Source organism: Tachyglossus aculeatus, chromosome 10 (genome assembly GCF_015852505.1).
Source record: "Tachyglossus aculeatus isolate mTacAcu1 chromosome 10, mTacAcu1.pri, whole genome shotgun sequence".
Classification (NCBI taxonomy): Eukaryota; Metazoa; Chordata; class Mammalia; order Monotremata; family Tachyglossidae; genus Tachyglossus; species Tachyglossus aculeatus.
The window spans coordinates 57,877,151-57,901,616 of NC_052075.1; the positions used below are offsets into that span (position 1 = coordinate 57,877,151).

Genomic DNA, 24,466 nt, shown 5'->3' on the forward strand with positions numbered 1-24,466 from the left:
AGGAAAAAAAGAAGCGTATTTTATCACTACCTATAGGAAACAAACCTGCTTTGAAAGTATTCGTATCGCGATTTTGTTGTCGTCCGTTGCTGCTTATTTTATGGAGAAATACCCAACAGCAGAAACTGCCTAAAGCGACAGTGTTGTGTTATTTTGTGTTTCGGATCTCGGTAGCTTAGATATTAAATTGCACTGAACGTAGCGTTACTACAGTGTCTGTCTTGACCTATCTGTTTATGCCACATGCTCGAAAGAAAAGACAAAAAAGATTAAAAAATATCTATTATAATGATTTTTGTTCATCCGTCTTTATGTCCAGCTATGAATGTAGATTGTGTGTCTTCCGCTCCTGTTTCTGGCTCGAGTACTTTGTATTGTATACGTGACATCATCATAATAATAAAAAAGGAGAAAAACCTAACATCTACAGCGGGATCGCCTCGATTTCTCGCCGACCCCGGCTCTCTCCAGACAGCCCCAAGCCCCCCGCCTCGGTCTGGGTTCGCAGGTTGCATGTCCCCCCCCCCACACACACACACCCTCCAACCCCCAGGGGGACTGAAAAGCGCGTTGCAGCGGGGCAGAAAGGAGGGAGGGGGGCAGAAATAGAGCGGGGACACACTCGGCTCTTCATGGTGGTGGTGGAAAATGGGAGCTGAACCGGGTCCTGGATAATTCAGCTTTCGGCTCCCATCTACGGGCCTTAGCAGGAGAGCGAGAAAATTCCAAGAATTCTGGCTGATTAGACTACTTGTGTTTCGGTGTGTCCCCCCCATCTCGTTCCCGCCCCACCTCCGTCCCAGGCCCCTAGACATTTCCCCTTCCTTCTCTTTTAGACAAAGACGCTCCCTCTTTTCTCACCACTCACCCCTCTGTCTGCCCTCCTCCCTCCTCATCCCCGGTGGGGCCTAAGGGCGAGAAGGAAAGGGAAGCGAATTGGGGGACCCTCCATTCAAGTCTCTGGGTCTCCCCCGCTCAGATTTGTGGAGGGGGGGAGTTTCTGGGGTCCAGCCCAGGCAAGGAGAGCTGAGATAGAGAGAGGGATACGGAGTCCGGGGTACCAGGACCTTATAGAGGGTCAGCAAGGAATTTTTTTTCAGGTGATGGGGGGAAGACTGTCGAGGGCTAGGGACAGGAAAACGAGACACTCCGCTTTTCCTCTACTGAGAGCCGGGCGTATCCTCGGGCTTCGGCGCTCACTGGTCCCGACTTTGACGAGTTCAGATCCTAGCCCTTTTCTGGAACTCACGTCCAGGATTTGGGACCCCAGAGCCGACCTTGGGGTGTATGTGTATGTGTCGGGGGAGGGCCTTTCTGCAATGCCCCGCTCCCCGAGACCCCCTCAACACCGTTGCATAGGAGATGTTGCAAATCTCCTCTCCTGTGTGACTGAGAGGAGGAGGGAGGGCAGGGGTAGGGGCTCTCCCGAACGGTCCCGGGCTTCAACTGCTTTTTCCAGGGGAAGAAGGGATGAGAAAATCCCGGATTCCATAGATAGAGTTTGGCTGAGTCAGCTCGTTCGGGGGCAGGGGACTGTCCAGACCCCTCCTCTCCAGCACCAGATTCCTCTTCAAAGCCGGGCTGCCTCTGGGCTACTTTGGAGTCAAAGTCGGTGTCTGTCCGGACCTCGGGCCCCGGGAATCCGGTGGTTTCATGATTTCCCTTCCCGACCCAGCGTCTCTGCCGCCTCCTGCCCGTGCATAACGCGGAAGAATCGGTCTGGACCTGCGTCGTATGGGGGTTTTGTTCAAAGAGGGGGTAGAGGGAACGGGGAAGGGGGAGAGGGTGCGCCTAGGGGAGTCGCATTCGAGAAAACGCCCGCCACCCTCCAGCACCCCAACCGCAACCCTCCGCATCCTCTCCGTTGCCTCTCCTCCCGGGCGCCGCGACCTTCTCTCCGTGACTGGGTGGGGTTCGTTCTGCCTTCCGCCGAAAGATCTTCGCACCTTGGGTGTTCCCCCCCCCAACTATTGCCTTCCACGTCTAATATTTCTCGCTTTCCCCCATGTACCTCTAAGAACCAGAAAAAGATTAAGAAAGTTTTGTGTGTGTATTTTTGCGTGGGTCTGCGTACGTTGGGGTGGGAGACTATCTGTTTTTACATGTGTGGATTTGTGAGCGTCTTTGACTCTCGATGAGTGTGTGTGTGTGTGTATGTTGTGGTGGGGGTAATCCTTGATTTTGCTGATCCGCAAGCCGGATCGGAAGAAATCAAATCCCAATCAATCCCTTCACCCCATTATAACGTCGCTGAAATAATCCGCCTGCTCAAAGCGTTCTCCCCCGTCTCCCCCTCCCCGATATAAGGCTCTGCATTTGGGCAAATCCAGGGGGACGACTCTCTGTCCTTGGGGCTGGTGGAAAAGGGTTCAGAGAGGGAATGGGGTACACATGGATTTTTGTTTTGGGGTTTTTTTTGGTTAGTATGGGCTCCTGTGGGCGCTCGCTCAAGGCTGCCGGCTATTTCTCTGGGTGAGGGAAGAGGAGGCGAAGGTCGGGCTAGGGGAGCGGAATGGGGAGAACCGAACCTCCCTCCTCTCCCTATAAAGCGGTGGAGCCCTCCCCATCATCATCGTCCAGCATTTCTGGAATTCGGACGGTTTCACCGGCTGAAGGACGGACGCTTCCCGCCATGGGGCCGTTTTATGGGCCTTAAAAGTAGCTTCGAAGATGGGGCCTGTGATTTGTGAAAAACGGGAGCCCCTCAAAACGCTGAGTGCGAAAATCTGGCTCATTCCCCTCGGATTGATTATGGCAATCTCCTCTGCCGCCTTGGGATAATGCGGCTATTAAACTGAAAGAAATTTCGTTTTTCTTTTTTCCTCCCTCCTTTCTCCCTCCTCCCCCTCCCCGTCGCCCCCTCCCCACTCGTCTCAGTCGTAGGAGATAACGAAATTGGCGGGCCTGGACGGATCTGAAAACGGGGGAGCGGGAATGGTGAGATGGGGGGGGGGGCGAGGAAAGGACCGGGGTTTTGGGGTTTCTGGAGAAGTAAGGAGAGGGCAGAAGGGACAGTCCATCTCCTTGACCCAGGTGGCGGAGTTGCCGACTATTCTGGGGCAAGGACCCAGAGTCGCGGAAATAAAAGACAAAGAAAAGAAAAAAGAGAGAGCGGGGAAAACAAAAAAAAAAAAGACCTTCCGAACAGGTTGCGCGCTAGTTCGGGGACTTAAGGCTGAAATTTCCGGAGGGTTCGAGACCCTATTCTTCACGAATCCTCACCAGGGATGATGGGGGCTATTGTGTTGGGGGAAGAGGCTGTGTCCGCTTCGTCCTCGTCGTAACTTTTAACTACCTGTTATAAAATTTATGGGCGGCTCTGAAAGGCGGGCGCGGTACCCTCCGGGCGGCCCTAGCCAGGGGAGTTAACAGCTTCCCAGAGAGAGAAGGGAGTTTTGGGGGGAGGACGAAGGAGGGAAGAGTACTCCCCCCCTTGGAAGAGGTATACACCCCACAAAAAATGGTCGCCACTAGCTGTGATCCCCCCACCCCGAACCTCAGTGCGCCCAACCCCAACCTGAGCTCCCGCAGTGGGCAGAGAAAGAAAGAAAATATGAATTTCTCCCCCCAAAGGGCCGAGAATGATCAAGAATAGGGACGCTCCCTCTCTCGGGCGCGGGCGGTACCTCGGGATGAACTGAGCAGGACTCTTTGTGGGTGCACTCCCCTATCTCCAGAACCATAAATCTGGGGAGGGGGGCGGGAAGACTGGGAGGGGGTCCTGAGACGGTTTGAGGCGACAGAATCTGCCTGGCAAACCCGGTGGGGGTCCCGGCTGGGTGTTCCGACTGGGAGCCCCAGGAGAAGGAATAATTCAAAAAATGGGGTGTACGCCCGAACCATCCCCACCCCTACTCCTCACAAGGCAAAGGGAGAAAGTCGGTCCGATTGGGATAAATAGGTCTCACAGAGTGGGGGAGCGCTCAACTGAAGCCAAAGGGCATCTAGCGCAGTCGGGGAGGCGGGCGGGGACTGGGAAGGAGGCAGGGAGGACCATCCAGCTCATCAGTCGGAGACTCCTGGAGGGTCCTCCGAGGGAGGGAGACCACAGGCCCTCGCGGCCCCCTGATGGGTCACTCGGGTCCCCGCCGCTAGTACTTTAGGGGGGCCGCGATGGTTTGGGGGTCTTGGAGGAAGATGGGGGGTGATAGAGAGGGAGAGTGATGCGCGGGGAGAAAAGGAGTCGGACTTTTCTATTCGGGGGACCCCCGTGGGGGCGAGCGGGAGATGGATTTTTATGCATGAAATGAATCTAGCGGGGGGTGTATCCCCTCATCCCTAGCTCTGGGTGTATATTTCCGCTTCCAGATCAATCTTTGGGTCCCTCCCCCCACGACAGTCTCCCCGGGAAGCCCACCACCCCTATTTTCTAAGTAAAATATAAGGCGAGACCCCACCCCTCCAATCGCCCCCCCCAACAGCCGCCCCGTACCAGAACCCTCTCCCTCTCTTCCTCCCTCCCTCCCTCCCTCCCTCGCCCCCCTTTACTTCCCTCAGCCCCGACCCCATCCCCGCCGGAGGGAGGGGAGGGCAGGGGGCGGGGGGCTGCAGGCTGGGGACTGGGGGCTGGGGGGCGGCGGGGCGGCGAGGCTGGCAAAGAATTGGGTAAACATGGCGACACCGGAGTCCGTTTGCACACGCTACACAAATGCGTCGCATTCCCGGTTGTTTGGAGAAAATTTACAGCTGAGTAATAAAAGTTTACGATCGTCTCACAAGTTGGATTGGCCACAAGGAGTCATGTGGATCGCATCCATGAACGTGAACTTTTTATTGTGGTTTGTCCGTACGGAGAGAGCTCCGCAGAACACTCCTTTCGTAGCGCCTCGGCAGCGCCGGGGCCACCGGCCGGGCGGCCCGCAGGGTCCCCCCCCTCCTCAGTGGGTCATTCTGTCGGGAGGCGCGGGGTAGGGGCGCTGGAAGCCCGGGACATGGGCCCGGAGGGGAGGGGGGGATGGGAGCCTTGGGGACTTCTCCCCCTCCCCCCCTCCCCCCCGCCTCGCCCCCCACCCAGGGGCGGGGGTCGCAGGGTGTGTGTTTGGGGAGGGGGGCGCGGACCAGAGAGGCCCCAATATCCTCAGCTCGCTTCCCGCCTCTCCTCCCGCACCCTTCCCCCCTCCTTCCAGCTGCGACTCCTGGAGGTGACTCGCCTTGGGGGTGGCGTATGGGGGGAGAGGGGGTTTTTTGGAAGTCCTTCTGAGGAGCTCGCCAGCGGCGCAGGATGAGAGAGGGGAGAGGAGAGACAGAGGGGGAGAGAGGGAGAGCGAGGGGCTGAGACAGAGCACAGTGGCGGCTATCCCGGTAAGTGTTTCCTTATTGGTTCAAATGTGTACCTAATGGGCTGAGGCCGGGGGAGGGGGGCGTCGGGAAGGGATGCTAGAGCGGGTTTCGCGGCGACAGGGGATCCGGGGGTGGGAGGGGGTGCCGGTGGGGACTAGAGTGGGGGTGGGGGGCGGCCGGGGTGGGGGGCGACCGAAATGGGGTAATTTCGGTAGAGGGGAGGGGAGACAGCAAAATAGAAGAGTCGTGATGTCACTGCCTGTGGTTCGGGTGGCGGAGGAAGGAGGAGGGAGGGGGAGAGGGAGTGAGCGAGAGAACGCGGTCTGTGCGGCGAGGACAGCGTTATAGCAGGGGGGCTGGAGGAGGCCTTCCCCCCTGTTTTTTGAGTCTAGTTTTTGTATTAATTCCGAGCTCATCGGCTATCGAGCTGGGGTGCTGGGGGCCCCGCTCCAGGAGGGTATTTGTATGTGGAGAGGGGGAGTGGAAGGGTTGGGGCGATACCTTGCCTATTTATTTTACCCAACAAACTTTTCACACGCACCCCCCTCCCTTCTCCTTTCCCCTTCCCCCCCTCCTCCCCTTCCTCTGTCGGAGAGGAGCAGTACGAGTGCACATGCGCAGTGCGACTCTCCAGCAGGAAACAGTGTACCTAGCCGTCGGCTGGGCCAGCTTTATTGGCAATTACTGGTGCGGCTGGTGGCCGGGTGTGGATCAGCTGATGTGGGCGGGGGAGGGGTGGGTTCAGAAGGCGGTGGATTCTCCAGTCCCCCCCCCCCCCCAGGCCACTATCACCACCGTCGCCCTCCCCTCTCTCTCTCTCGGGAGGGGGGCAGGCGACGCGAAGCAGACAGAGGGGGTGGGGTCAGATGGGAGAAAAATTCTGAAATAAAGAACTCTCCAGCCCCCTTCTCTCTACCTTCTCCTCCCCCCTCCCATGCCCACTCGCCCTGATAGTAATCCTCCAGCCCCCAGGATGGGGTTGGACCAAAGAAACCCTGTTTGAACCTTCCTCCAACCGCCGCCACCACCCCATAAAAGAGAAAGGGGGATCAATTTCTGCCCCTTCAGGGGCCGGGCCATCTTCCTAGTCCCTGCTGGAACAAGGGTTTGTCTGCGAGGGGGGTGGGGGAAGGAGGAGGGCTACCGAATCATGAAGCCCTGGGTGGGGGCAGTTAGAGTGAGGGGAATGAGAATGCAGATTATGGAGCGCGGCTAGTTATTTCGGCCTGTAACGCTGGGGCCCCCCTGAGTGAGGTCTGGAGGCCGTGACAAACCTATCCGGACTCTAAATACACCTCATAATTGGTGCTAATGGCGTGTTGCATTACCCCTAACCCGACACACATGTTTCTCTTAACATGAAGCCTTAATTTCTTCCGAATGGGGCCGCTCCCGGCCAGGCTGCCGATTCGGGCGTCCGTGCGTGGATTTGCATGTGGGAGAAGGATGCGTGTCTGTGTGTGAGTGTCTGTGTGAAGATGTACTCTGAGGTGGCTTGGATCTTAGTGGGTTTTTCGGTGCCACTTTGAGAATCTATGTGTCTGTCTCCATGTCCGTCGCGGCATCCGCCCCCTGCTGTGGGCTCCGAGAGCGGGAAGATTTTCCCCGTCTGCTTTGAAACTGAAATGCAATGAAAATGACTTAGGTCAGAGCACATCCGATCCGAAAGCCTCCCCGTCCACCTCAACCTAAATCCCCAGTGGAGAAGAGAGTCTTTCTGTAGCGGGAATATTTGTCGCCAGGTCGCTTTTCCTGTCCCAGGAATGCCTAGGTGGGGGGGAGACGGAGAAGGGGGGGGGGGATTGCAGCCGATGCGTCTGGCCAGCGAGGTCAATTTATTCTCCCTCGCCCGGGAGTCCTTCTCTCAGAAATCCCCGAATTGCCCGTCCAATTCTCTCTGGAACTCCGAGCTCTGGGTATCGGAGATTTACCTACCCTTTGAGTTCCCGTTTTTCTCACAAAATTCGGGGGTATCGAGGTAGGCCAGGCCGGGGAGGGGGGCTGGCTCTCTTTGTTTGACTCAAAGGAAACTGTGTCTCTGATAAATGAGGATTCTTGTAGCCCGGAATACATCGAAAAATAGTGGATTTTTACCAGAGAAAATGAAAAAATGTCATTTCGGATGGAAATATCTCTGCTGATGCCTAGGCATTTACCGCCGCGTCTAAGATCCTGTTCCAATTGTGGGTGGGAGGAAGGGTTTATAGGCCTTAAGCGTTTCCCTCTCTTTTTTCCTACCTCGAAATAGATCGATTTTTATGGCTGTTTTCCCCTTCTATCCGCTGCTGCTGTCCGGGCCCCTGGGCCCGTCTGGCAGAGTAAGCCAGGATGCCGGGGGAAGATTTTATGACCTGGCCCGGTGGCCCGGGGCTGAGGCTGCCGCCTAGACCCCAGTCGCCTTCTCCGCCCGCTTTCGCTCCTCTCTCTTCCCCGCTCCCTCTACCCTAGGTAGGCATTGGCTGTGACCGGTCCCGATTCAGGCCTCCGAACTCATTGCAACGTCTGATCCATTTTCAGGAGAATTCGATGCAAGCGCATCGCACCATTAGGACGTGGCCCGGCGGGCTGGCTAAACTCAGTAAACAGAGAACGTACCGAACCTTCCGTTCTATTGTTTTCCTGGATTTTAATTTTTTTTTTGGCGAAGGGGTTCTGTTCACAGGGCGTGCACGCGTGTACCCGCTTGCGGAGGCCATTCATTCAATCGTATTTATTGAGCGCTTACTGTGTGCAGAGGCCAAGGCGTACGGCGGAGAAAAAAAAATCTCACTGCGTCACTGCGCCGATTTTATCCGCCTACACAATGAAATCAAGGGTTACCTATTTGTGTATGCCTTAGACAAGAGCAATTATTGAGGCGATCTCCCCATTCCTCCTCCCGCTCGGACACACTATAATTCTGGGCGCACACAGTTCTAGGGTGAGAATGCCGATTACTCTTCCGTAAGGAGCACAAATGAGATGATTTCTGCCGCCGTAACTCGCTCCTGACCGGTGATGAGTCAAAACTACAAGAAGGTCCTGACTACAACGTGCTTGGGTTCAAATGCACGTATGGGACCGTGTGTATTTCCACCCCCACACTCAGAAAACACACGTTCGGCCCCAGGAATGCAGGCCCCGCATCCCTCCCCTCGATTTCTCTTTCCACACTTTCCGGGTACGAAAGATTTAAAAAGGGCGCTCGAAAGGGGAAATTCAACTAAGTGACCAGATCGCTGCTTGCAGGAGAGGGAATGCTGGGGGGAGAGAGGCATTGGTCTCTGTGATTTCGTTTCCTATGCTATGTTCTTTCCCCTCCATTTTCCTGAGGACTCAGCAATACGGGGTGAGTGGGGGGGTCCCCGAGGCTCTTGGGGTGCCGCTGCTGATAACAATGACAGTAAGGGTGATGATGATGGTAACGATGACGATGATGGTGATGGTTGGGATTTTTTCTTCCAAAGGATTAAGTGATGCCAGTCTGCGGTGTGGCGGAGGAGTAGGAATGTTAGTTGGAATTGATCTCGGAGATACGGTGATTTGAACACAAGATTGGAGAGAGGTGGGAAAGAGAGGACTCTATTTACTCTTTCTGATATTTGTTGGGGCGCTAAAGCCGACTAGGGTCTTCCCGAGATCACAAAGCTTGGTTTGCGACCCGGGTACGTGGTTTGACTCGCCCTCCGGGGGATCAGGAGACAGAGTGAGAGGAGAAACCGGAGACAGAAAGGAGCGGCGGCCTCGTTGCTCTGCTCTGGACCTGTGGACTCCGCACCCATCCCCGCCCTGGGAATTCTAGGGAGGCTCGCTAATAGATAGGGATCCCCAAGCGAGCGGGTTTGGGGTAGAGGTGGTACAGGAGCGGAATAGCGGGGTCGGGGAAGGCCGAAAACCCCATTGAAAATGAAAACCACGAGGCGATACAAGGAGTCACTTTGAGTTGTTGCTCCTCCTTTCTGGAATTCCGGTTCTCGCTTCCCCTCTCGTGTTAGGACACGTCTCCGGGTTTCTGAAGCCAAATCTTTCCCTCGGTTCCTGCAGAGGCTTTGGGGCCTTCAGACCTGGGCCCAGAATAGCCTCTTTAAGAGGTTCTGGTCCCCCTCCCCACCACCCTAAGGATTCCCTCGGCGTTCAGGACCACAATCTCCCCCACCCTTCCCCGCCCCCATCCCTAGAGCCCGGCCGTCGGCCCAGTTTTATTGTGTCTGTGCGCTGTGTGCGCGGGATTGAGGGCTGGGGGGGAGCGAGGGTGTTTGAGTGTGTGTGTGTGTGTGTGTGTGTGTGTGTGTGTGTGTTTACTTGTTTTGTCTACTGCCACCCCGTGTTAGAAAAAAGCCAAACCAACAGAATAGCCAGTTGAGCCCCTTTGAGGTCTGCCATGTCCTCATCCCTCGTCGTCCCCCAACCTTCCGTCTCTCCCCTCCCCCCAGCCCTTCCCCCGAAAACTGGGTAGTTACGGGGACACAATAACCCACCCCCCAAGCGTTTAAGGAGTCTAGAAGGAACGACTCCTCCTTCATTTTCTTTTCTTTTCCCTGGAAACGAGTGCAAAGGAATGGGGGAGAATAGATACAGACATTGAAAAAGTTTTTTTTTTTAATTCTCCATCCCCTCCCAGACTCTTTTCTCCGAGAGTCAGTGGTCTGATCCATCTTGCTAGGTTTGAAATCATCAATCCATAAAGCTCCCCTCCCCGCCCTTCCCTCCCTGTCCCCCAAAATAGGAAGGTAGTTAAGCAAATCCTACAAAATGCAATGGTCGCATAGCTAACGGTCTATAAATCTTTAATCCGCGAGGTGTAGAGGCGAGGAGTTTTTCTCTCGACTCTAATGCTGCTTGTGATTAGTAAATCTGAACGAGCATCACTGGAGTAAGTGATACTCCCGCTTGTGAAATTAATTTCCCCCTCCTCCATCGCTCCCCCTCCCGCTTTTCGCCAGCGCAAATTAAATGGTTCTTTCTGCAAATAAAGGGGAAAATTATTTATTGGGAAATGAAGAGGATGCTTCACTGTAGGTGAATCCTTCTAGACCATGATCACATTTTATTTTTTGAGCAGTTCCACTTAAACCGAAGGAAGGAGCAAGGGAAAAGAGGCGAGGGGCAGAAATGGGGGAGGAATTAAAATACCCGCCGTGTTTAATTTTTACAATAGTTCCAATTTCCTCGTGACTATTCACTGTGACGTCATACACGCTTATTCTTGAATTTTACCATTCTAATTCTACGGGGTACATGGGAAGGGGTGGGGTGCCAGGAAAGGGAAGGGGTGCCACTGGGAGGGATCGGGATGAGGGGGTCAGAGAATGAGCCACTCTCTGGGGACGGAGGGAGACCAGGGCTAGATGATCATCTTGGAAAGGTGCCCCCTCCCACAGCCCCTAATTTGACAAGAATAAAAATAGGGTTTACTCCTCCGAGTGGAGGAGTTGAAAGCCAAAGATCATCTCGTTCCCCCAGTACACCCATCCACCCCTTCTTTCCGTTCCCCCACCCTGACACCCCTTGGTCATGGGAAGTTCTCCCTCTTCTAGCTCAGAATTTCTTCAGAGGACCCGCCTCCGCCCTCTCACCGGTGGTCGACCGAAAGGCAGGGCTCCCCAGTCGCTGGCGCCGAGTGGCGAGTTCCTAGATTTTGAGGGGAAAGAAGTCTGGGCGCAGAGTGGGAAGATAAGGGTCACTTCATTTTCTACGTCACCTTTAAGCCACAGAAGTACCAATGTCGTGGGTACGACTTCAGGGGCACAGGATGGCAGGAACTCCGGGATTTCGGCGCGGGGGCGGTGGGGGCGTGTGGAATGATGGAGGCTTACGAAGAAACCTGGAGAGAGAGTGGGGGAGGAGAGGGAAAGAGAGAAGAAAGTCCACTTATTCTCTCTGGTCCCGCCATATACCGCCTGCTTTTTTTAATTATAAACAGTCCGTCCAGTCAATATCCCTTAGCCCCCTGCCCCTGAAAGAAGAGTGAATTAGCTAGGGCAATAAGGTGTTTCCCGATTTCCTGTTTAGAAGATGTGTATTTTGACAGTGTCCAGAATCCTCCCGTCCCCTCACCCCCCCCAAATCACCTCCCGGCCTCCCTCCCCCCCTTCGCTATAGGGGTCCTACCTCGATATTTTCCAAGACAAAAAATAAACCATTTTCAGCCTGGGAAATGGAGGGTTGAATAGTCTAGAGAACCGCTTCTGCTTCAGTTTCGGGGAAAGAAGTGGGGAAATAGCCCTCCCCTCTGTCTTTGAGGGAGGGGCAGAGGAGCGAGAGAGAGAGAGAGAGAGAGAGAGAAGGTGGGCCGAGAGACCGTAAAGCCACCAACTGGGAGACCGAACCCCCTCGGTCGCTGTCCCACCTTCGCCTGCTCCTCGTGGATGCTATTCTTTGAGTCCAGCTCCTTCTCCCAGAAAAAAGACAGTCAGAACCAGGACTCCAGGAACTTGTAGGAAGTTAAAAAAAAACCCTGCAAGAAATAAGTCTAGGAGTCCAGATCGCTCCCCGAGAAGGGTTAGTGGCGGGGGACCCCCGACGGAAGCAGTCAGGCTTCGGCCTGCTCGCCGAGAGTAGTTATTGATCCGAGACTGATCTGTTCTCCAGAAGAGAGAGCCAGGATCCTGGAGACGAAACAAAACCTGCCCTCTCCCCCCGCTCCCCCTTCCATACACACAACCCGCTAAGAGATAAAGGGGGGAACTCTGAAGTAGGGGGGGTGACAAGGAAACGGGGACAGGAAACCAGGGAGGGGGCTTCGAGGTTTCTTGCCTCTCACCGGTAACCCCACCAAGCCACGCTGGTAAATGCCGAAAGCGATACAATAACAGTTTCGCTCGCTCTCCGAGGCCGCGGCCCGCGAACCACGGCGGAAGGCTGGGGCTGGAACGGGGACGAATGGGAATTAGGTGAATCAGCACAGAGTTTGGAGTGGAGGCGGAAAGAGGGGGAGGGAGAAAAGCTGATCTCGGGGGTCGTGGGGAGGAAAGAGGGAGCAGAAATGAATATAGTCTTGGATTCAGGTTTCCCGCGGGGAGACATACAGTCCGGTATCGCAGAGGATTTTCAGAAAAAATAAAGAAAAAAGAAAAGGCAGAGCGCCGTATTCAGCGTTGGGCCATGAGAGAGGCAGACTGGCAGAATCTTGGGTGCCCTCAAAGTCCCCTTTCCCTAGGTCTAAGGCTGGGGGCAGAGGGGGCCCTGAAACCTCGCTGTTCTGTCGAGGGCTGTCTGGATCTCCGGGTCTGAAGGACTCGGCCAGAGGGCTCTTCCCCTCGCTCCAAGATTCTTGTAAACCCCAAATTAACCTCCAGCTCTTACCTAGAATGGGCCCAACACAGCTAGGCCCACGGCGTCGAAAATTCGACTTCCTCCTAACCTCGTCGACCTCCGGCGAGAATTTGGGGTTCGAAGGGTGGGGCGATGGGGAGAGACTCTTCCTTTTTCTGCAGTTTTCCAACTCGGTTTAACAATCCGCAAATCCCAGCAAGGATAGAAGGGTTAGAAAGTGTCTCGTATCCGTCGCCCTCCACTCGCCCGTCCACCCACCCACCCACACCCACGCGCGTGCACACACACACACACACACACACACACATAAACACAAGCACGCAAAAAACCATACATTTTTGATTAACCGAATTTGGGGTTCTTGTTCGGGGAATCAAAAAGCAACGGGTGTGGAGGTCGTTCATAATTTCTCTCCGCCTGTGATGTAGGACAACAAAGAGAAAGTTTCCCCCCACCACCACCGCCTTGCCTAACCACCTCCTACCCCCCCCCTTCTTTCCACGATTTGCCATATTTACAGAGCCGAGACTGCAGTTTTCATAAAACATCTGCTCTGGCTTCTGTTGACGAGTTTCCATAATTGTTTTCAGACAAATTTAACGAAAAATAAAAATATAGGAAAATTCAAGAATCCCAGCTCTCTCCTCTCCCTCCCCCACCTTTCTCGCTGAATTCCCCCCCTCAAAAAATGTTTTTCAATGGCGGGGAGAGAAATTCGGCAAAGTCCTGGCCCAGTCTTCTACCTTGGAACGAAGGTCCTCCGGCTAAGTAGCGGGTCACAGAGGGTCGGGAGAGAGGACCCCGGCCGTCTGGAGGCGAGGAAAGGTTGTCCCGGAACTTTATAAATATCCCTCAAAATCTACTCGCTTGGGGACTCCCCCCATCCGACCTGGCTTTATTCGTATTACTATTTTTCCCCTACTCTCTCCTCCCTTCAACATTTCTGCTCCTCCTTTCTCTCCCCACTTCAACCGGTCTCTGCTCGTTATAAACCGACCAGGCTTTGCACTCTGTTTAAGGACGTAATAAAACACTTACCGCCCGAGACCTACATTCTTAGCGCCCAGAACTCTCTGCCCTCCACCCCCGCCAACCAGCACCCAAGTCCCAAATTGGCCCGCTCCGGCTCCAACTTCGCTTTCCCCCGGGGATTTGCAGTGGGAGAATAGCCGTGAGGGTAAGGACCCAGGTATCCGGGCTGCCAAGCTCCAGTCCTCTCCCTTCCCTTGAACGAACCCTCACCCCGAGAAGCCCCCCACCCCTGCCAAGTTCTGCTCCCCGAGCCTCGTTCACTCTCTCCTCCTTTCGAAAATATATATTTTAAAAAAAACACAACTCCACATAAAAATCAACATTCAGGCAAAGCAAAATCTCATTAAGACATCCTATCTTCCATCATTCAATTTGTTCTCCGGTGCAACAATTTAATATCTTGAAAGAAATATCAGAGAATGATTTATCCTTTTCGCAATCGCTCTCTGCAATGGGGAAGAATTGAATCTCGGCCATGTAGCTGGTCCAGATCTGTTTTTTTTTTGGGGGGGGGGGGCAGAAAGGGAGGAAACCAGGCATACAGTCTGGGCCCTAACCGGCAGTTCGCCCCTTCCCCACCCCCCCCACCCCCGCCTTCTCCCCAGCCCCCTGCCCCTTCCCCAGCTCCAGGCGGAAGCGCCTCTTTTGCCCCCACCCCCCCACCCCCACCTCTGCAACAACGGGCACTCCTGAACATCTCTTGTGGGGAGGCGTCTGGAGAGAGAAACCCCCACGGATGTTTGAAAGGAGGTGGGGGGTAAGCCTCTGTGTGTGAGAGATCAAAAGTGAGATAACACGTGTCATATTTTCTTTCTTAATTTATAAAACGCTTTGAGCCTCCAGCGTTACAGAGAGGGATAGAGAGATTGGGGGTTGTGTAGGGCGGGGTGTTGGAGAGAGATAATACAATTAAAGTTTTTTTTTTCTAAATCTCCAGTAAATCTTCCACTCTGATCCAATCCTGCTATATGGAAGGAGATATTATTGGGTTTTTTTAACTACCACAACTTGCTTCGCGGGAACACCTTCTTGAGCCCAGTAACGAGGTACATGTGTAAACTAGCGTGTTGTCTCCTCTACCGCCCATGTCCTGTCTCCTTCAGCGTTAGAAACTTTATTTTCCCCCCTTTCCCCTAGCGACACACCAAGGAAGCCTCGCTGTTATAGAAGATGAATAAACGAGTTGTGTTTTTTTTTCAGTGTAGTCTCGTTTATGGCTTTATGGCTACCATTGATTACTGTGCTTTGTTAACCACACGGAAAAGATCATAAAATCCTTTAGCATCCGGGTTCTTGTTCTAGCCAGCCAAAAAAGAGGGAGAAAATATGGGCCTTCCCCCCCTCGTCCCCCTCCTCTTCTTTGTCAACTCAAAGGCGGCGTCGCGACATGGAATTAAGCTCGGAGTCATCATAAGAGAAATTCAAACTCAACACCTTACCCTGTTTATGTTTATTTGGGAGCGGAGTGTCTCCCCCTCCGCCTCCCAACGTCCCCTACCCCCCGGACCCCTCGTCCCCTTTCTCTTTCTCCGGCGTCACCCCGAGGGGGGAAAGAAGCCAGGAAAGAGGGGGTGTGCTCGGAGAGACCCCCGGCCATCGTACCGGGAGGGGCCGAGTTGGTAGGGGATTGTATGTTTGTTTGGGTTTCCCGCCTCTCCAACCTCCAAATATTGTACCTCAGCAGTGCTGTTTGGTGTCCAGAGTAGCAGGTATGTTAGAGATCCCAAAGCGGGGGTGGGAAGTAGTTGGGGGGTGGGGGAGTGGAGAGTGTAGATAAAATAAAGAGGCGCTGGTTGGCGGGGAGGGTAGGAGGGGGGGAGGGAGAGCAGGTTTGGCCCGCCTGGGAGGCTTCCTGTTCTAACCCTCTCGGTTATGACTCTTATTACGACTCTAATGATTTTATTTGGGGGTTACACCCCTGCCCCCGGCCCTGGCGCCTAACCCTCTGCGCATGGTAAATTCTCGCCCAGGGGAACGCGAGTTGCTGTCTCTCTGAAGCCGAGATTTCCCGGGGGCGAAGGGGGGCTGGGTTATGGGTTTGGGATATTTAAAAAAAAATAACCTTTTTCTGTAAGCCCTTTTAACTGAATATCTGCAGTCATGGGAGAAGGGAAGGTGGGGAGGAGTTGGAGGCGTGAGGGGGCCGGTGGGGGGTCAGACAGGGGACGGTGAAAAGGCTAAACTGTGGCCCCAGGTTCAGCTCTTCTGCCCCTCTCTTTAACACGAAGTTAGGGAAAGGGGAGAGGGGGGTTCCTGGCCTCTTCTCCTTCCCCGTCCTCCCCCACCCCCCACGCCACCAGCCCCACCCGTCATCATATTTTATCCGAGTTTCTTTCTGTCCTGTGTGTGTGAGAAAGAGAGGTCTTTTCTCCTTTCCCTGTAAATCACTGGAAAACACAAGCTGGGGAGAGCCCAGAAAAAAATACGGGGGGGCAGGGCAGGGAACGCGGGGTCCCCTCACTTCCCCACCCCCCTTCATACAGGGGGCTCTCCTTGCGGCTTTCGGGGGTCTGTGTTTTAAGGTTGGGGAGGGGACAGCCATATTTTTCTCAAATAGAAGCAAACAGGCAGGGATCTGGAAACACGAGGGGCGGGGTGGGAGGAGGGGGGTGTCTGCTTGGGGCCGGGGGAGCAACCGATTTTCTCTCGCCCCTTGCGGGACCTCCCCCCGGCCCCCTCAAAGCAGTCTCTCCATCAAGAAGGAGGAAGGGGGGGTGGAAAAAAAAGCCACCCCTCAAGTCTTACTTTCAAGGCACACTTAGTCTCAACTAGGGAAACCAACACAACCAGAAATGATCTTTCCTCTCACTCCTTGACGTCTCGCTCCTCATTGGCCCCGGCTCGGTCAGCTGACTTTGTCATTTTGTCTGTCCGGGAGTGGAGCCGTCGCTATAACCATCTAGTTCCGAGTCCAAACTGGAGACCGAAATAAATATTAAAAGAAATCCTAGCCCGGGCCAGGTAAAGAGGGAAAGATGAATTCGTATTTCACCAACCCCCCTCTGTCCTGCCATCTCGCCGCCAGTCAAGACGCGCTTCCAAACGTGGCTCTCAACAGCAGCGCCTACGACCCCGTGAGACACTTCTCTGCCTACGGGGCTGCCGTCGCCCAGAACCGGATTTATTCGCCCCCCTTTTATTCCCCCCAAGACAACGTCGTGTTCGGCTCCGGCCGGGGGCCCTACGAGTACGGATCTAACTCCTTTTACCAGGAGAAAGACGTTCTGTCGAACTGCCGACAGAGCACCCTGGGACACAACTCACAGAACTCAATCACTCAGGATTTTAGCAGCGAGCAGACGAGAACGACCGGCCAGGATCAGAAAGCCAGTATCCAGATCTACCCTTGGATGCAGCGAATGAATTCGCACAGTGGTGAGTTTTGCAGCTTCGAGATATAAATTCGATCAACTGAGCGGCCTCCGTGGGCAGTTCCCCGGCAGAACAGGCGGAGAGACATTTTATGGCCTCATAAAAACGCTCCTCTCTCTCTCTCTCTCTCCCCCCACCCCTCTCCCGCTCCCTCTCGCAGCCGCTGCTGGGCCCCCTCTCCCTCGCTTTGAGGGGGGAGGGCCGGGGGAGAGATTTGGGGGGGAAGAGAAGGGAGCAGAGACCATCCGAAAGGCAGCGGGAACTGGGGAGGGCCTCAGGGTGGGAGGGGGGTCTTAGGAGTGGAGAGAGGTGGAGAAGGGCAGGATTGGGAGCTGAAAAAAATCAAATAAAGCCACTTCACACACACACACGAACAAACACACAGACATACACACATCACCCAATCTGCTTTACGAGAGATTCCCCCCTTCTCCCCAGCCTGGGGTGGAGTAATTAAGTGTGTGTGTGTGTGTGTTGGGGGGGGGGGTCCTCCAGATCTTCCCTTCCAGAAACGCTCCACACCTCGAGAGGGTGTAGGGGGAAGCGATATATTGGGAAAGGACAGGAGCCGGGGGGGACTCGGGATTAGATTGTATTATATTGTTACTAACTGTTTTTAGTTTGCTTTGTTTCCGATTCCGTAGGAGTCGGCTACGGGGCGGACAGGAGACGGGGTCGCCAGATTTACTCTCGCTACCAGACCCTGGAGCTGGAGAAGGAGTTTCACTTCAACCGCTACCTGACCCGGCGGCGCCGCATCGAGATCGCGAACGCCCTGTGTCTGACCGAGAGGCAGATTAAGATCTGGTTCCAGAACCGGCGGATGAAGTGGAAAAAGGAATCCAATCTCACGTCTACGCTGTCGGGGGGAGGTGGCGGGGCGGCCGCGGACAGCTTGGCCGGCAAAGAGGAGAAAAGAGAAGAGACAGAAGAAGAAAAGCAAAAAGAGTGAAAAAAAAAACTGAATTCCCCCCCCCCCTTGTCCTCTTCGTCCCTCCTCCAGCCTCCCCCACCCCCCCGATATTTATCACTGGCACAATTTATATGTTTGACTACAGTAAAAAAAAATACAGTCAAACGTGAATCTTAAAAACAGACAGGAATGCCCCACCACCTCTCCTTTTCCTCTTCTGTCGCTCTCCCCCTTCTCTCTCATAAGACTTGGAAGGTTGGGAGGTGCAGACTTCGCATCTGAGTGAAAAGCCTGGTCCCCGAACCCCAGAGAGAGACATACAGAGAATTAGGGGGGAGACAGAGAGGAGAGAGCCTTCTCTCCCAGGGAAGGTCTAAAATGAATCAATGTCCGCTCCTAAGCAGATCGTCTCCCCAAACAGCCCAGATCCCTCTTAGATTGGCTCAAAAACGTCTCCCTGCCCCCCACCTTCTCCCCAGCCCCCACCCTACCCCCAGTTCCCCACCCGCAGCCTCTCAGCGCCCCCCCCCCCACTAGCATATCTTCCGTATAGTCCAATTGTATTTAAGAAAGACGAGCCCGAAGACACCATGGCATACAGTATAACGAACTGTGAGCGTTTCTGTGTGAATATTTTTAGCTGTATTTGTGGTCTCTGTATTTATATTTATGTTTAGCGCCGTCAGTGTTCCAGTTCAGAATGAAGAAAATCTAAAAACAAGGAAAGAAAATCCGAAGCGAGAGAAGAAAAAAAAACAAGAAAAGAAAGAAAGAAAAGAAAAGAAAAGAAAACGGATGAGGTTTGTTTAGCCGGTAGGAGAAAAGAGGAAAAAAAAAAAAAAGAAAGAAAAAATTCCCTCGTGTTACCCCTCCCCCTTCCATGTATAAAGGTCACGTCCGGCGGACTCCTCCTTGAATATTTAATAAAACTGATATTATTTTTAAACTTGACTCTCCGTTTCTGTCCACTTCGGGCGAAAGTTCGCTTTGACTAGAGAAGAGTTTCTTCCCTTCTGACTGTGCGTTTGTGTGTTTGTGTGTAAGCGCCTTCTCCCTCTTTCACTCTGCAGCCTAAATTTCGGGGCGAGGGGCGCCGAAACCACCTCGTTTGGCTTCGTCTTTCCTTCTCCAGATACCCCTCTCTTCCTCCCCCCCCCCTCACCCCTAAGACCATCCGAAGGGTATGGGGTTGTAAATACCTAGGATCTTGTGTTTCAAACAAAGTCAGATATTTTACAGTTTTGCTCTCTCTGGATTCCTGCTACCCCTCCCCACACCAACTCCCCCCCCCGCCCACACACACAACTACTACCACCACCTCCACATCACAACAACCGGAGCTTGCCTCCGGGTGCAGAATGGCCCTCTAAGGAGGCCGGAGAGAGGGGAGCGAGAGAGGGAGATGATTCGCCCTCCCCCCCTCGCCCCATCTAGGGTGCAGCTGTTGTGGTACGGAAGGCAAAGGGGTCGGAGGGCTGGGCGCTGCATGGGGAGAGAAAGGACATTTGGGAAAGAGGAAAAGCCCTGTTTACCCAGACTCCAGAAAACCCGTTTTTTCCCGAGTCCTGCACCTCCACCCAGCTTCTGCCCTAGTTCCCCTCTCCTCCCGCGCACGGCGTGGGGTGGGAGGGGAGGAATTAAACCGCAGGCCTCGGTACGGAAGAGAGAAAATGTCATCTGTGCTGGATGAGGGGGTCGTGGACTGAATGGTGGGAGACGGGCCCGGTCCCTCTCCCACACCCCGCACTCTATCCGGGTCCCGAACGGGACCCTTCGGCCTCCTCTGGGGCACATACAAGCCGCCTGAACAGGGCCCAGCCCCCGAGGCAGCTCGGGTCCCCCCCGAGCGGGGGCTCGAGTCTTGTCCTGGATTCTGGCAGGATCTCGAGTAATTCCCTTCCCACCTCCGCCCTCAGCCTGGGGTGGCCCGTTCGGGGACACACGAGGCCTGGGTTTGTACAGGGAGGGCGTTTGGGGGCCTTATCTTGGGATCACATAATCATCACACCCAGAGGCACCCCAACAGATTCGTGAATCTGGTGAGAGGTAACCCTCATCCCCATACCGATTGTCTCAGGGTTTTTTTTACGCAGCTACTTATACACACACACACACACACCTTCACGCCCAAACACCCACCTACACACATCTTTACACATCCAAACATAGACTCACTTCCAGATCAATCCACAAACACCAACACATACATCCACCCACCTACACGCAAGTGCATACGCATACATACAAACTCACGTTCACATAAATGCACAATCATATTCATACAAAAACACAATTCACACATTCTCCCAAACACGTATACACACCAGCACACACACATATTTACGCCAACACACACAGACTTACACACATTTACACCAACATACACCCTCCCACACACTCACACACTCACACCCACGCCGTCATTGAGGCCCAAAGACGCTTATTTTTCCTGCCTCCTTACCAGTTCCCCTCTCCCGGCCTCCAGGAATGGGAGACCCTAAAGCCAAGCCACATCTCCTCACACCCCTATGGAATCAGGGAACCCCCCCAGAGGGAGCCCCTCCCCCCGAAAAAAAGGCACCGTTTCGGCTAAAATCCCCCAACCCCGATCCCAACAAAGAGCGAGCGGGAGAGCGAGCGAGAGAGGGAGAGAGAGAGAGAGAGAGAGGGAGGGAGGCTTGGCTTTTCCTCCCCAGCCCTCGACACCCACATTCCTAGGGAACAAAAATCCATTCAGAAACGCTCCCCGACTCTCCAGGCCAACCCCCCGTCGCTCCCCCAAATTCCGTAAACCGTAAAAATCCCCAGGGGAGGGAGTTGAGAGGAGGAAGGCCGAGGGGGTGGCAGGAGCGGTGGGAGGGGAATGGATTTGCCCAGCGCCATCCGCAATGTCCCGTACGCGGAGGCGGTCGAAGGAGCGAGGCGAGCCGGGGCGAGCCACGGTGCAATTCCTCCGAGCGAGCGCCAGGTGTCGCTGTGGCTTCGTTGTCCCGCCGACCCCCCAAACCCTACACCCATTTTCTCTGCCCTCCCCTCTCCCCCTCTGTCTGTCCGTCTGAGTCTCTGCCTGTCTCCCTTTCGATTTCTGTCTCAGCCTCTCCGACTCTCCTCACTCCCCTGCCCCTCCCCTCCCCTCCCCGTCCCCCCCTTCCCCTCCCCCCCCCCGCCCCCCCCCCCCTCCGGTTTAGGCTTCTCCGGCATGGCGAGATATGTTTCACCGGCTTCCATCGCTAACCTCCCGAGGTCATCAAGCCAAATTTATGAGTGGCCGCCCGAGTCACGTGACCCTATTTAAGCCTTCCATATTTGGCAAGCGCGCATAGGGTAAAGAAAGAGCTATCTCCCCCTATAAATTGTGCACGTTGGAGGACAAAACCCCTCAACTTCAAAGAGTCACAAATCACCCTTAATCAAAAAGGGCGCAGAAAAAAAAAAACATTTTTTTTCCTCCTCCTGCGAGACATGAGTTCCTACGTAGCCAATTCATTCTATAAGCAAAGTTCTAATATTCCTGCATATAACGCTCAAACTTATGGTAACTATGGATCGGTAGCCGACGCGCCTTCTTCCAGGTATTGTTACGGGAGGCTGGATCTGAGTCTGACTTTCCCAGCGCCTGCTCCTTCCGGCTCTGCCCACGGGCTGGACATGGCGACCACGGCCAGACCTGCCCCCGAGCGGCCCGCCTGTACCGCGGGCTCATCACTGCCCGGGGAGGACCCGGCTCCGCTCGGCGCGGGGATGTACAGACGGAAGGTAGACAGCCCGCCGTTGGAAGAGCCAGCCCCCAGCTCTGGGGGGATCAAGGAGGAGCAGAGTCCCGCGCTCCAAGCAGGAGGGACCCCCCAGCCGCCTACCCAACCACAAATCTATCCATGGATGACCAAACTTCACATAAGCCACGGTAAACTTTACGCCTTCATTTTGTGCGCTGGGGTCCGCCTTAGTTTTATAGGCCATACGGGGCAAATAAAGAAAAAAAACCCGCGGTCATAAATTTTACGATGCGGGCATCAGTTGCTCGTAAAACTGTCCACTAAAAGGCTTAGAGGCTGTATGCGTCCGAATTTACGACGACATAATTGGATCATAGGCACAAAACGTGTATAAAAGGCAATATTCAATTTTTGGGGAGGGGGCGATTTAAAAAATACAGATCACACTGGAGAGCCTGCCTGGGGGTGGGGAGACTCCGGCCCAGTCTGGCGGGGGCCTGGGGGTGGGGGGGGGTGGGGGGTCTGGGAGAAAGTGGGGGGAGAGGGATTTGGAAAGATTTTCCTCAGACGGAGGCGATGGCGAGGTTTTGCCCTCCCCTCCCCACTCTCCGAACCCTGTCGCCTCGGCTAGGTGTGTGTCCGCCGGGAAACTTTCGTTTTCTGGCCAACTCTCGCCTCTCCCAGGACCCCCGCCCCCCGCCCCGGACCCCCAGGGCGCCCCCCTTCGCCCGACCCTCTGGACTCTGGCCTGGAGCGCACGGGGCAGAGGGAGTTTTGGGGAGGACGGTCGAGAAAGGGCGGCTTTATTTGTTTCGGGTTGAGGGTTTCGGGCGAGCCACTGTCCTGATTTTCGTGTGTGTCTCGGGCCGGGGGTGGTCTTTCAGAAACCGACGGGAAACGTTCGCGCACCAGTTACACCCGCTACCAGACCCTGGAACTGGAGAAGGAGTTTCACTTCAACCGCTACCTGACCCGGCGGCGCCGCATCGAGATCGCCAACAATCTGTGCCTCAACGAGAGGCAGATCAAGATCTGGTTCCAGAACCGGCGGATGAAGTGGAAGAAGGACTCGAAATTAAAGAGCAAAGATTCTCTCTAAAGAGCGGGAGGGCATGGGAAAGACGGAGGGAGAGGAAGAAGGGATGGTGGAGCAGAGCCCCAATCCTCCGCTCCCTCGTACTTCCTCCCCTCTCCCGCTCCGCGAGTTGGTTGGTGTCTACCTGGGGAAAACTTTTTGGGGTGGGGGGGAGGAGGCGGCCTTGCCTCCGCTGTCCCCTCAGCCCCTCCAGGCAAGAGCCACTCCTATTAATATTCAATAACCTGGGTCGCCCCCCCCTCAACTTCATCGGCCAGTTTCGCATCCCTCCTCGTCTCTCTGAGCCCCTCTCTGCCCCCAGCCTGGACTTCTTTATGCTAAAAATTAAAAAAAGGGGGGAGGGAGAGGGGAAATTAAAAAAAAATCATCCGCTGCCTCCAAGTGGACCCTTCCCCTCTTATAACGTCTCTCCCTAGCCAGTATCCTTGCATCGCCTCGTATTTTCACGCTGCTCTCTTTATTTTCTTTAAATCGTCTGGGGGTAGGGGTGTTGGAAAGAGAGGGAGCTGGAAAATGGGGGCCCAGGGTCTTCTGAACTCTCTGTCTTTCTCCTCTCTCCCTCGGTGACCCCCGAGTCCGCTCCCAAAACCACCATAGCCCTTTCCGCCGGCACCGATGGACTCTTTGTTCCCCTGAAGCACTTGGGGAGAAAGGCCGAGGAGAGGGGAGGGCTGCCTTGGCTTGTCTGCTTGAGCGTGTGTGTGTGTGTGTGTGTGTGTGTGTGTGTTTGTGGTGTGTGGTGTGTGTGTGCACGCGTGCTCGAATGTGTGTGAGTGTATGCGCTCCCTTTTCTTCCCTTTTTTGTTACCAGATCTCATTATTTTTTTATGATTTGCCCCTGAAAGCGAAAAAAATGAAAGGAATTATTGGAGTACGCGACCCTGGGTCGAATTCCACCGGGGAAATCGTCGCCTTTTAAAAAAGGGAGAAAAATCCAAACGGTACAGACGGGAGAGCAGGCCTGGCCTGTGCTTCGCCCTCTCACTCGGCCCCGCCGTCCCCCGTCGCCCCCGGCCCGGCCTGCGCTCCGCCAGACCGCCTTGGTTTTGATTCCCGGGGAGAAATGGAGTGACCGCTCTTGTCCGGCTTGTGCAGTGGGCTAGCGCGGCCTCCCGACCCCCAACCTTCCCCCTTTCGCTTTTTAATCCCCTACTGTTGTAATCCACCTATTTATTGACGCGAATTCCATACCTGGAAATTATATTTTGTCATATTGAATAAAGACGGTTAGACTCAACGCCCAAAGCGATCCCGTATCTGCCTGTCCGTCTGTCTGTCTACGCCTCTCTGCCTGTGTCTCTCGTGGAGGGTTGGGGGGAGACTCTGAATTATCTGGGGACGCCAATGAGCGAGCTGCACCTCGCCACTCTGATTAGGTTTCGTCTCGACTCCCTGGAGCGGTATGGGGGGCGGCTGGACAATGCTGTACGGGGATGGGGGTCTCAGGACAATTCGGAGCATGAATCAGGATTCCTAGGCCTCGGTCTGAGGAGAGAAAAATAGTATTGGAAACGTGGCACGGTGGCATTGGGGCGAGGGCAGGGTAACCAGAGGGACACTAGGGCTCTGTGACTTTGTGGAAAGGTGGCACCGTGATATTGAAAGGGTGCACTGTAGCAAGGAGGTACCATAACAGGGTGGCACTGTGGTAGACAGCATGTGGCAGGGTTGTATCGTGGTAGGGTGATACCATGGCAGGATGGCACTGTGGGAGGGCGGTACTGTGGAAGGGTGTACTGTGGCAGGATGGCACTGAGTCAGGTAGAATGTGGAAGGTGGTACTTTGGCAGGATGGCACTATGG

At 54.7% G+C, this 24,466-nt stretch overlaps 2 protein-coding genes and 1 long non-coding RNA gene across 4 annotated transcripts; all 3 read left to right on the forward strand.

The window, feature by feature from the left end:
• Window positions 1-5,198: 5,198 nt before the first annotated feature.
• LOC119933109 lies at window positions 5,199-14,765 on the forward strand. Its single transcript, XR_005452529.1, has 2 exons — window positions 5,199-5,301; window positions 14,504-14,765. It is a non-coding gene; the product is annotated as an uncharacterized LOC119933109 (long non-coding RNA).
• Window positions 14,766-16,253: 1,488 nt separating this feature from the next.
• HOXC6 (homeobox C6) lies at window positions 16,254-17,904 on the forward strand. Of its 2 annotated transcripts, none has more exons than XM_038752406.1 (2): window positions 16,254-16,941; window positions 17,559-17,904. In XM_038752406.1, exons 1-2 carry the CDS (start codon window positions 16,542-16,544, stop codon window positions 17,888-17,890), a joined length of 732 nt encoding a protein of 243 aa, XP_038608334.1. In that variant the 5' UTR covers window positions 16,254-16,541; the 3' UTR covers window positions 17,891-17,904. The 2 variants fall into 2 exon arrangements, with proteins under 2 accessions (XP_038608334.1, XP_038608335.1); XM_038752407.1 differs by having other exon boundaries at window positions 17,583-17,904.
• Window positions 17,905-21,313: 3,409 nt separating this feature from the next.
• HOXC5 (homeobox C5) lies at window positions 21,314-23,384 on the forward strand. Its single transcript, XM_038752650.1, has 2 exons — window positions 21,314-21,755; window positions 22,452-23,384. The coding sequence occupies exons 1-2, from the start codon at window positions 21,314-21,316 to the stop codon at window positions 22,664-22,666; spliced, it is 657 nt and encodes a 218-aa protein (XP_038608578.1). The 3' UTR covers window positions 22,667-23,384.
• The last annotated feature ends 1,082 nt before the right edge of the window (window positions 23,385-24,466 follow it).

Coding starts and splice junctions, on each gene's coding strand:
- HOXC6 (XM_038752406.1), top strand. CDS start 16,542: ATGAATTCGTATTTCACCAACCCCCCTCTGTCCTGCCATCTCGCCGCC. Junction 16,942..17,558: donor GCGAATGAATTCGCACAGTG/GTGAGTTTTGCA, acceptor AACTGTTTTTAG/TTTGCTTTGTTTCCGATTCC.
- HOXC5 (XM_038752650.1), top strand. CDS start 21,314: ATGAGTTCCTACGTAGCCAATTCATTCTATAAGCAAAGTTCTAATATT. Junction 21,756..22,451: donor CAAACTTCACATAAGCCACG/GTAAACTTTACG, acceptor GTGGTCTTTCAG/AAACCGACGGGAAACGTTCG.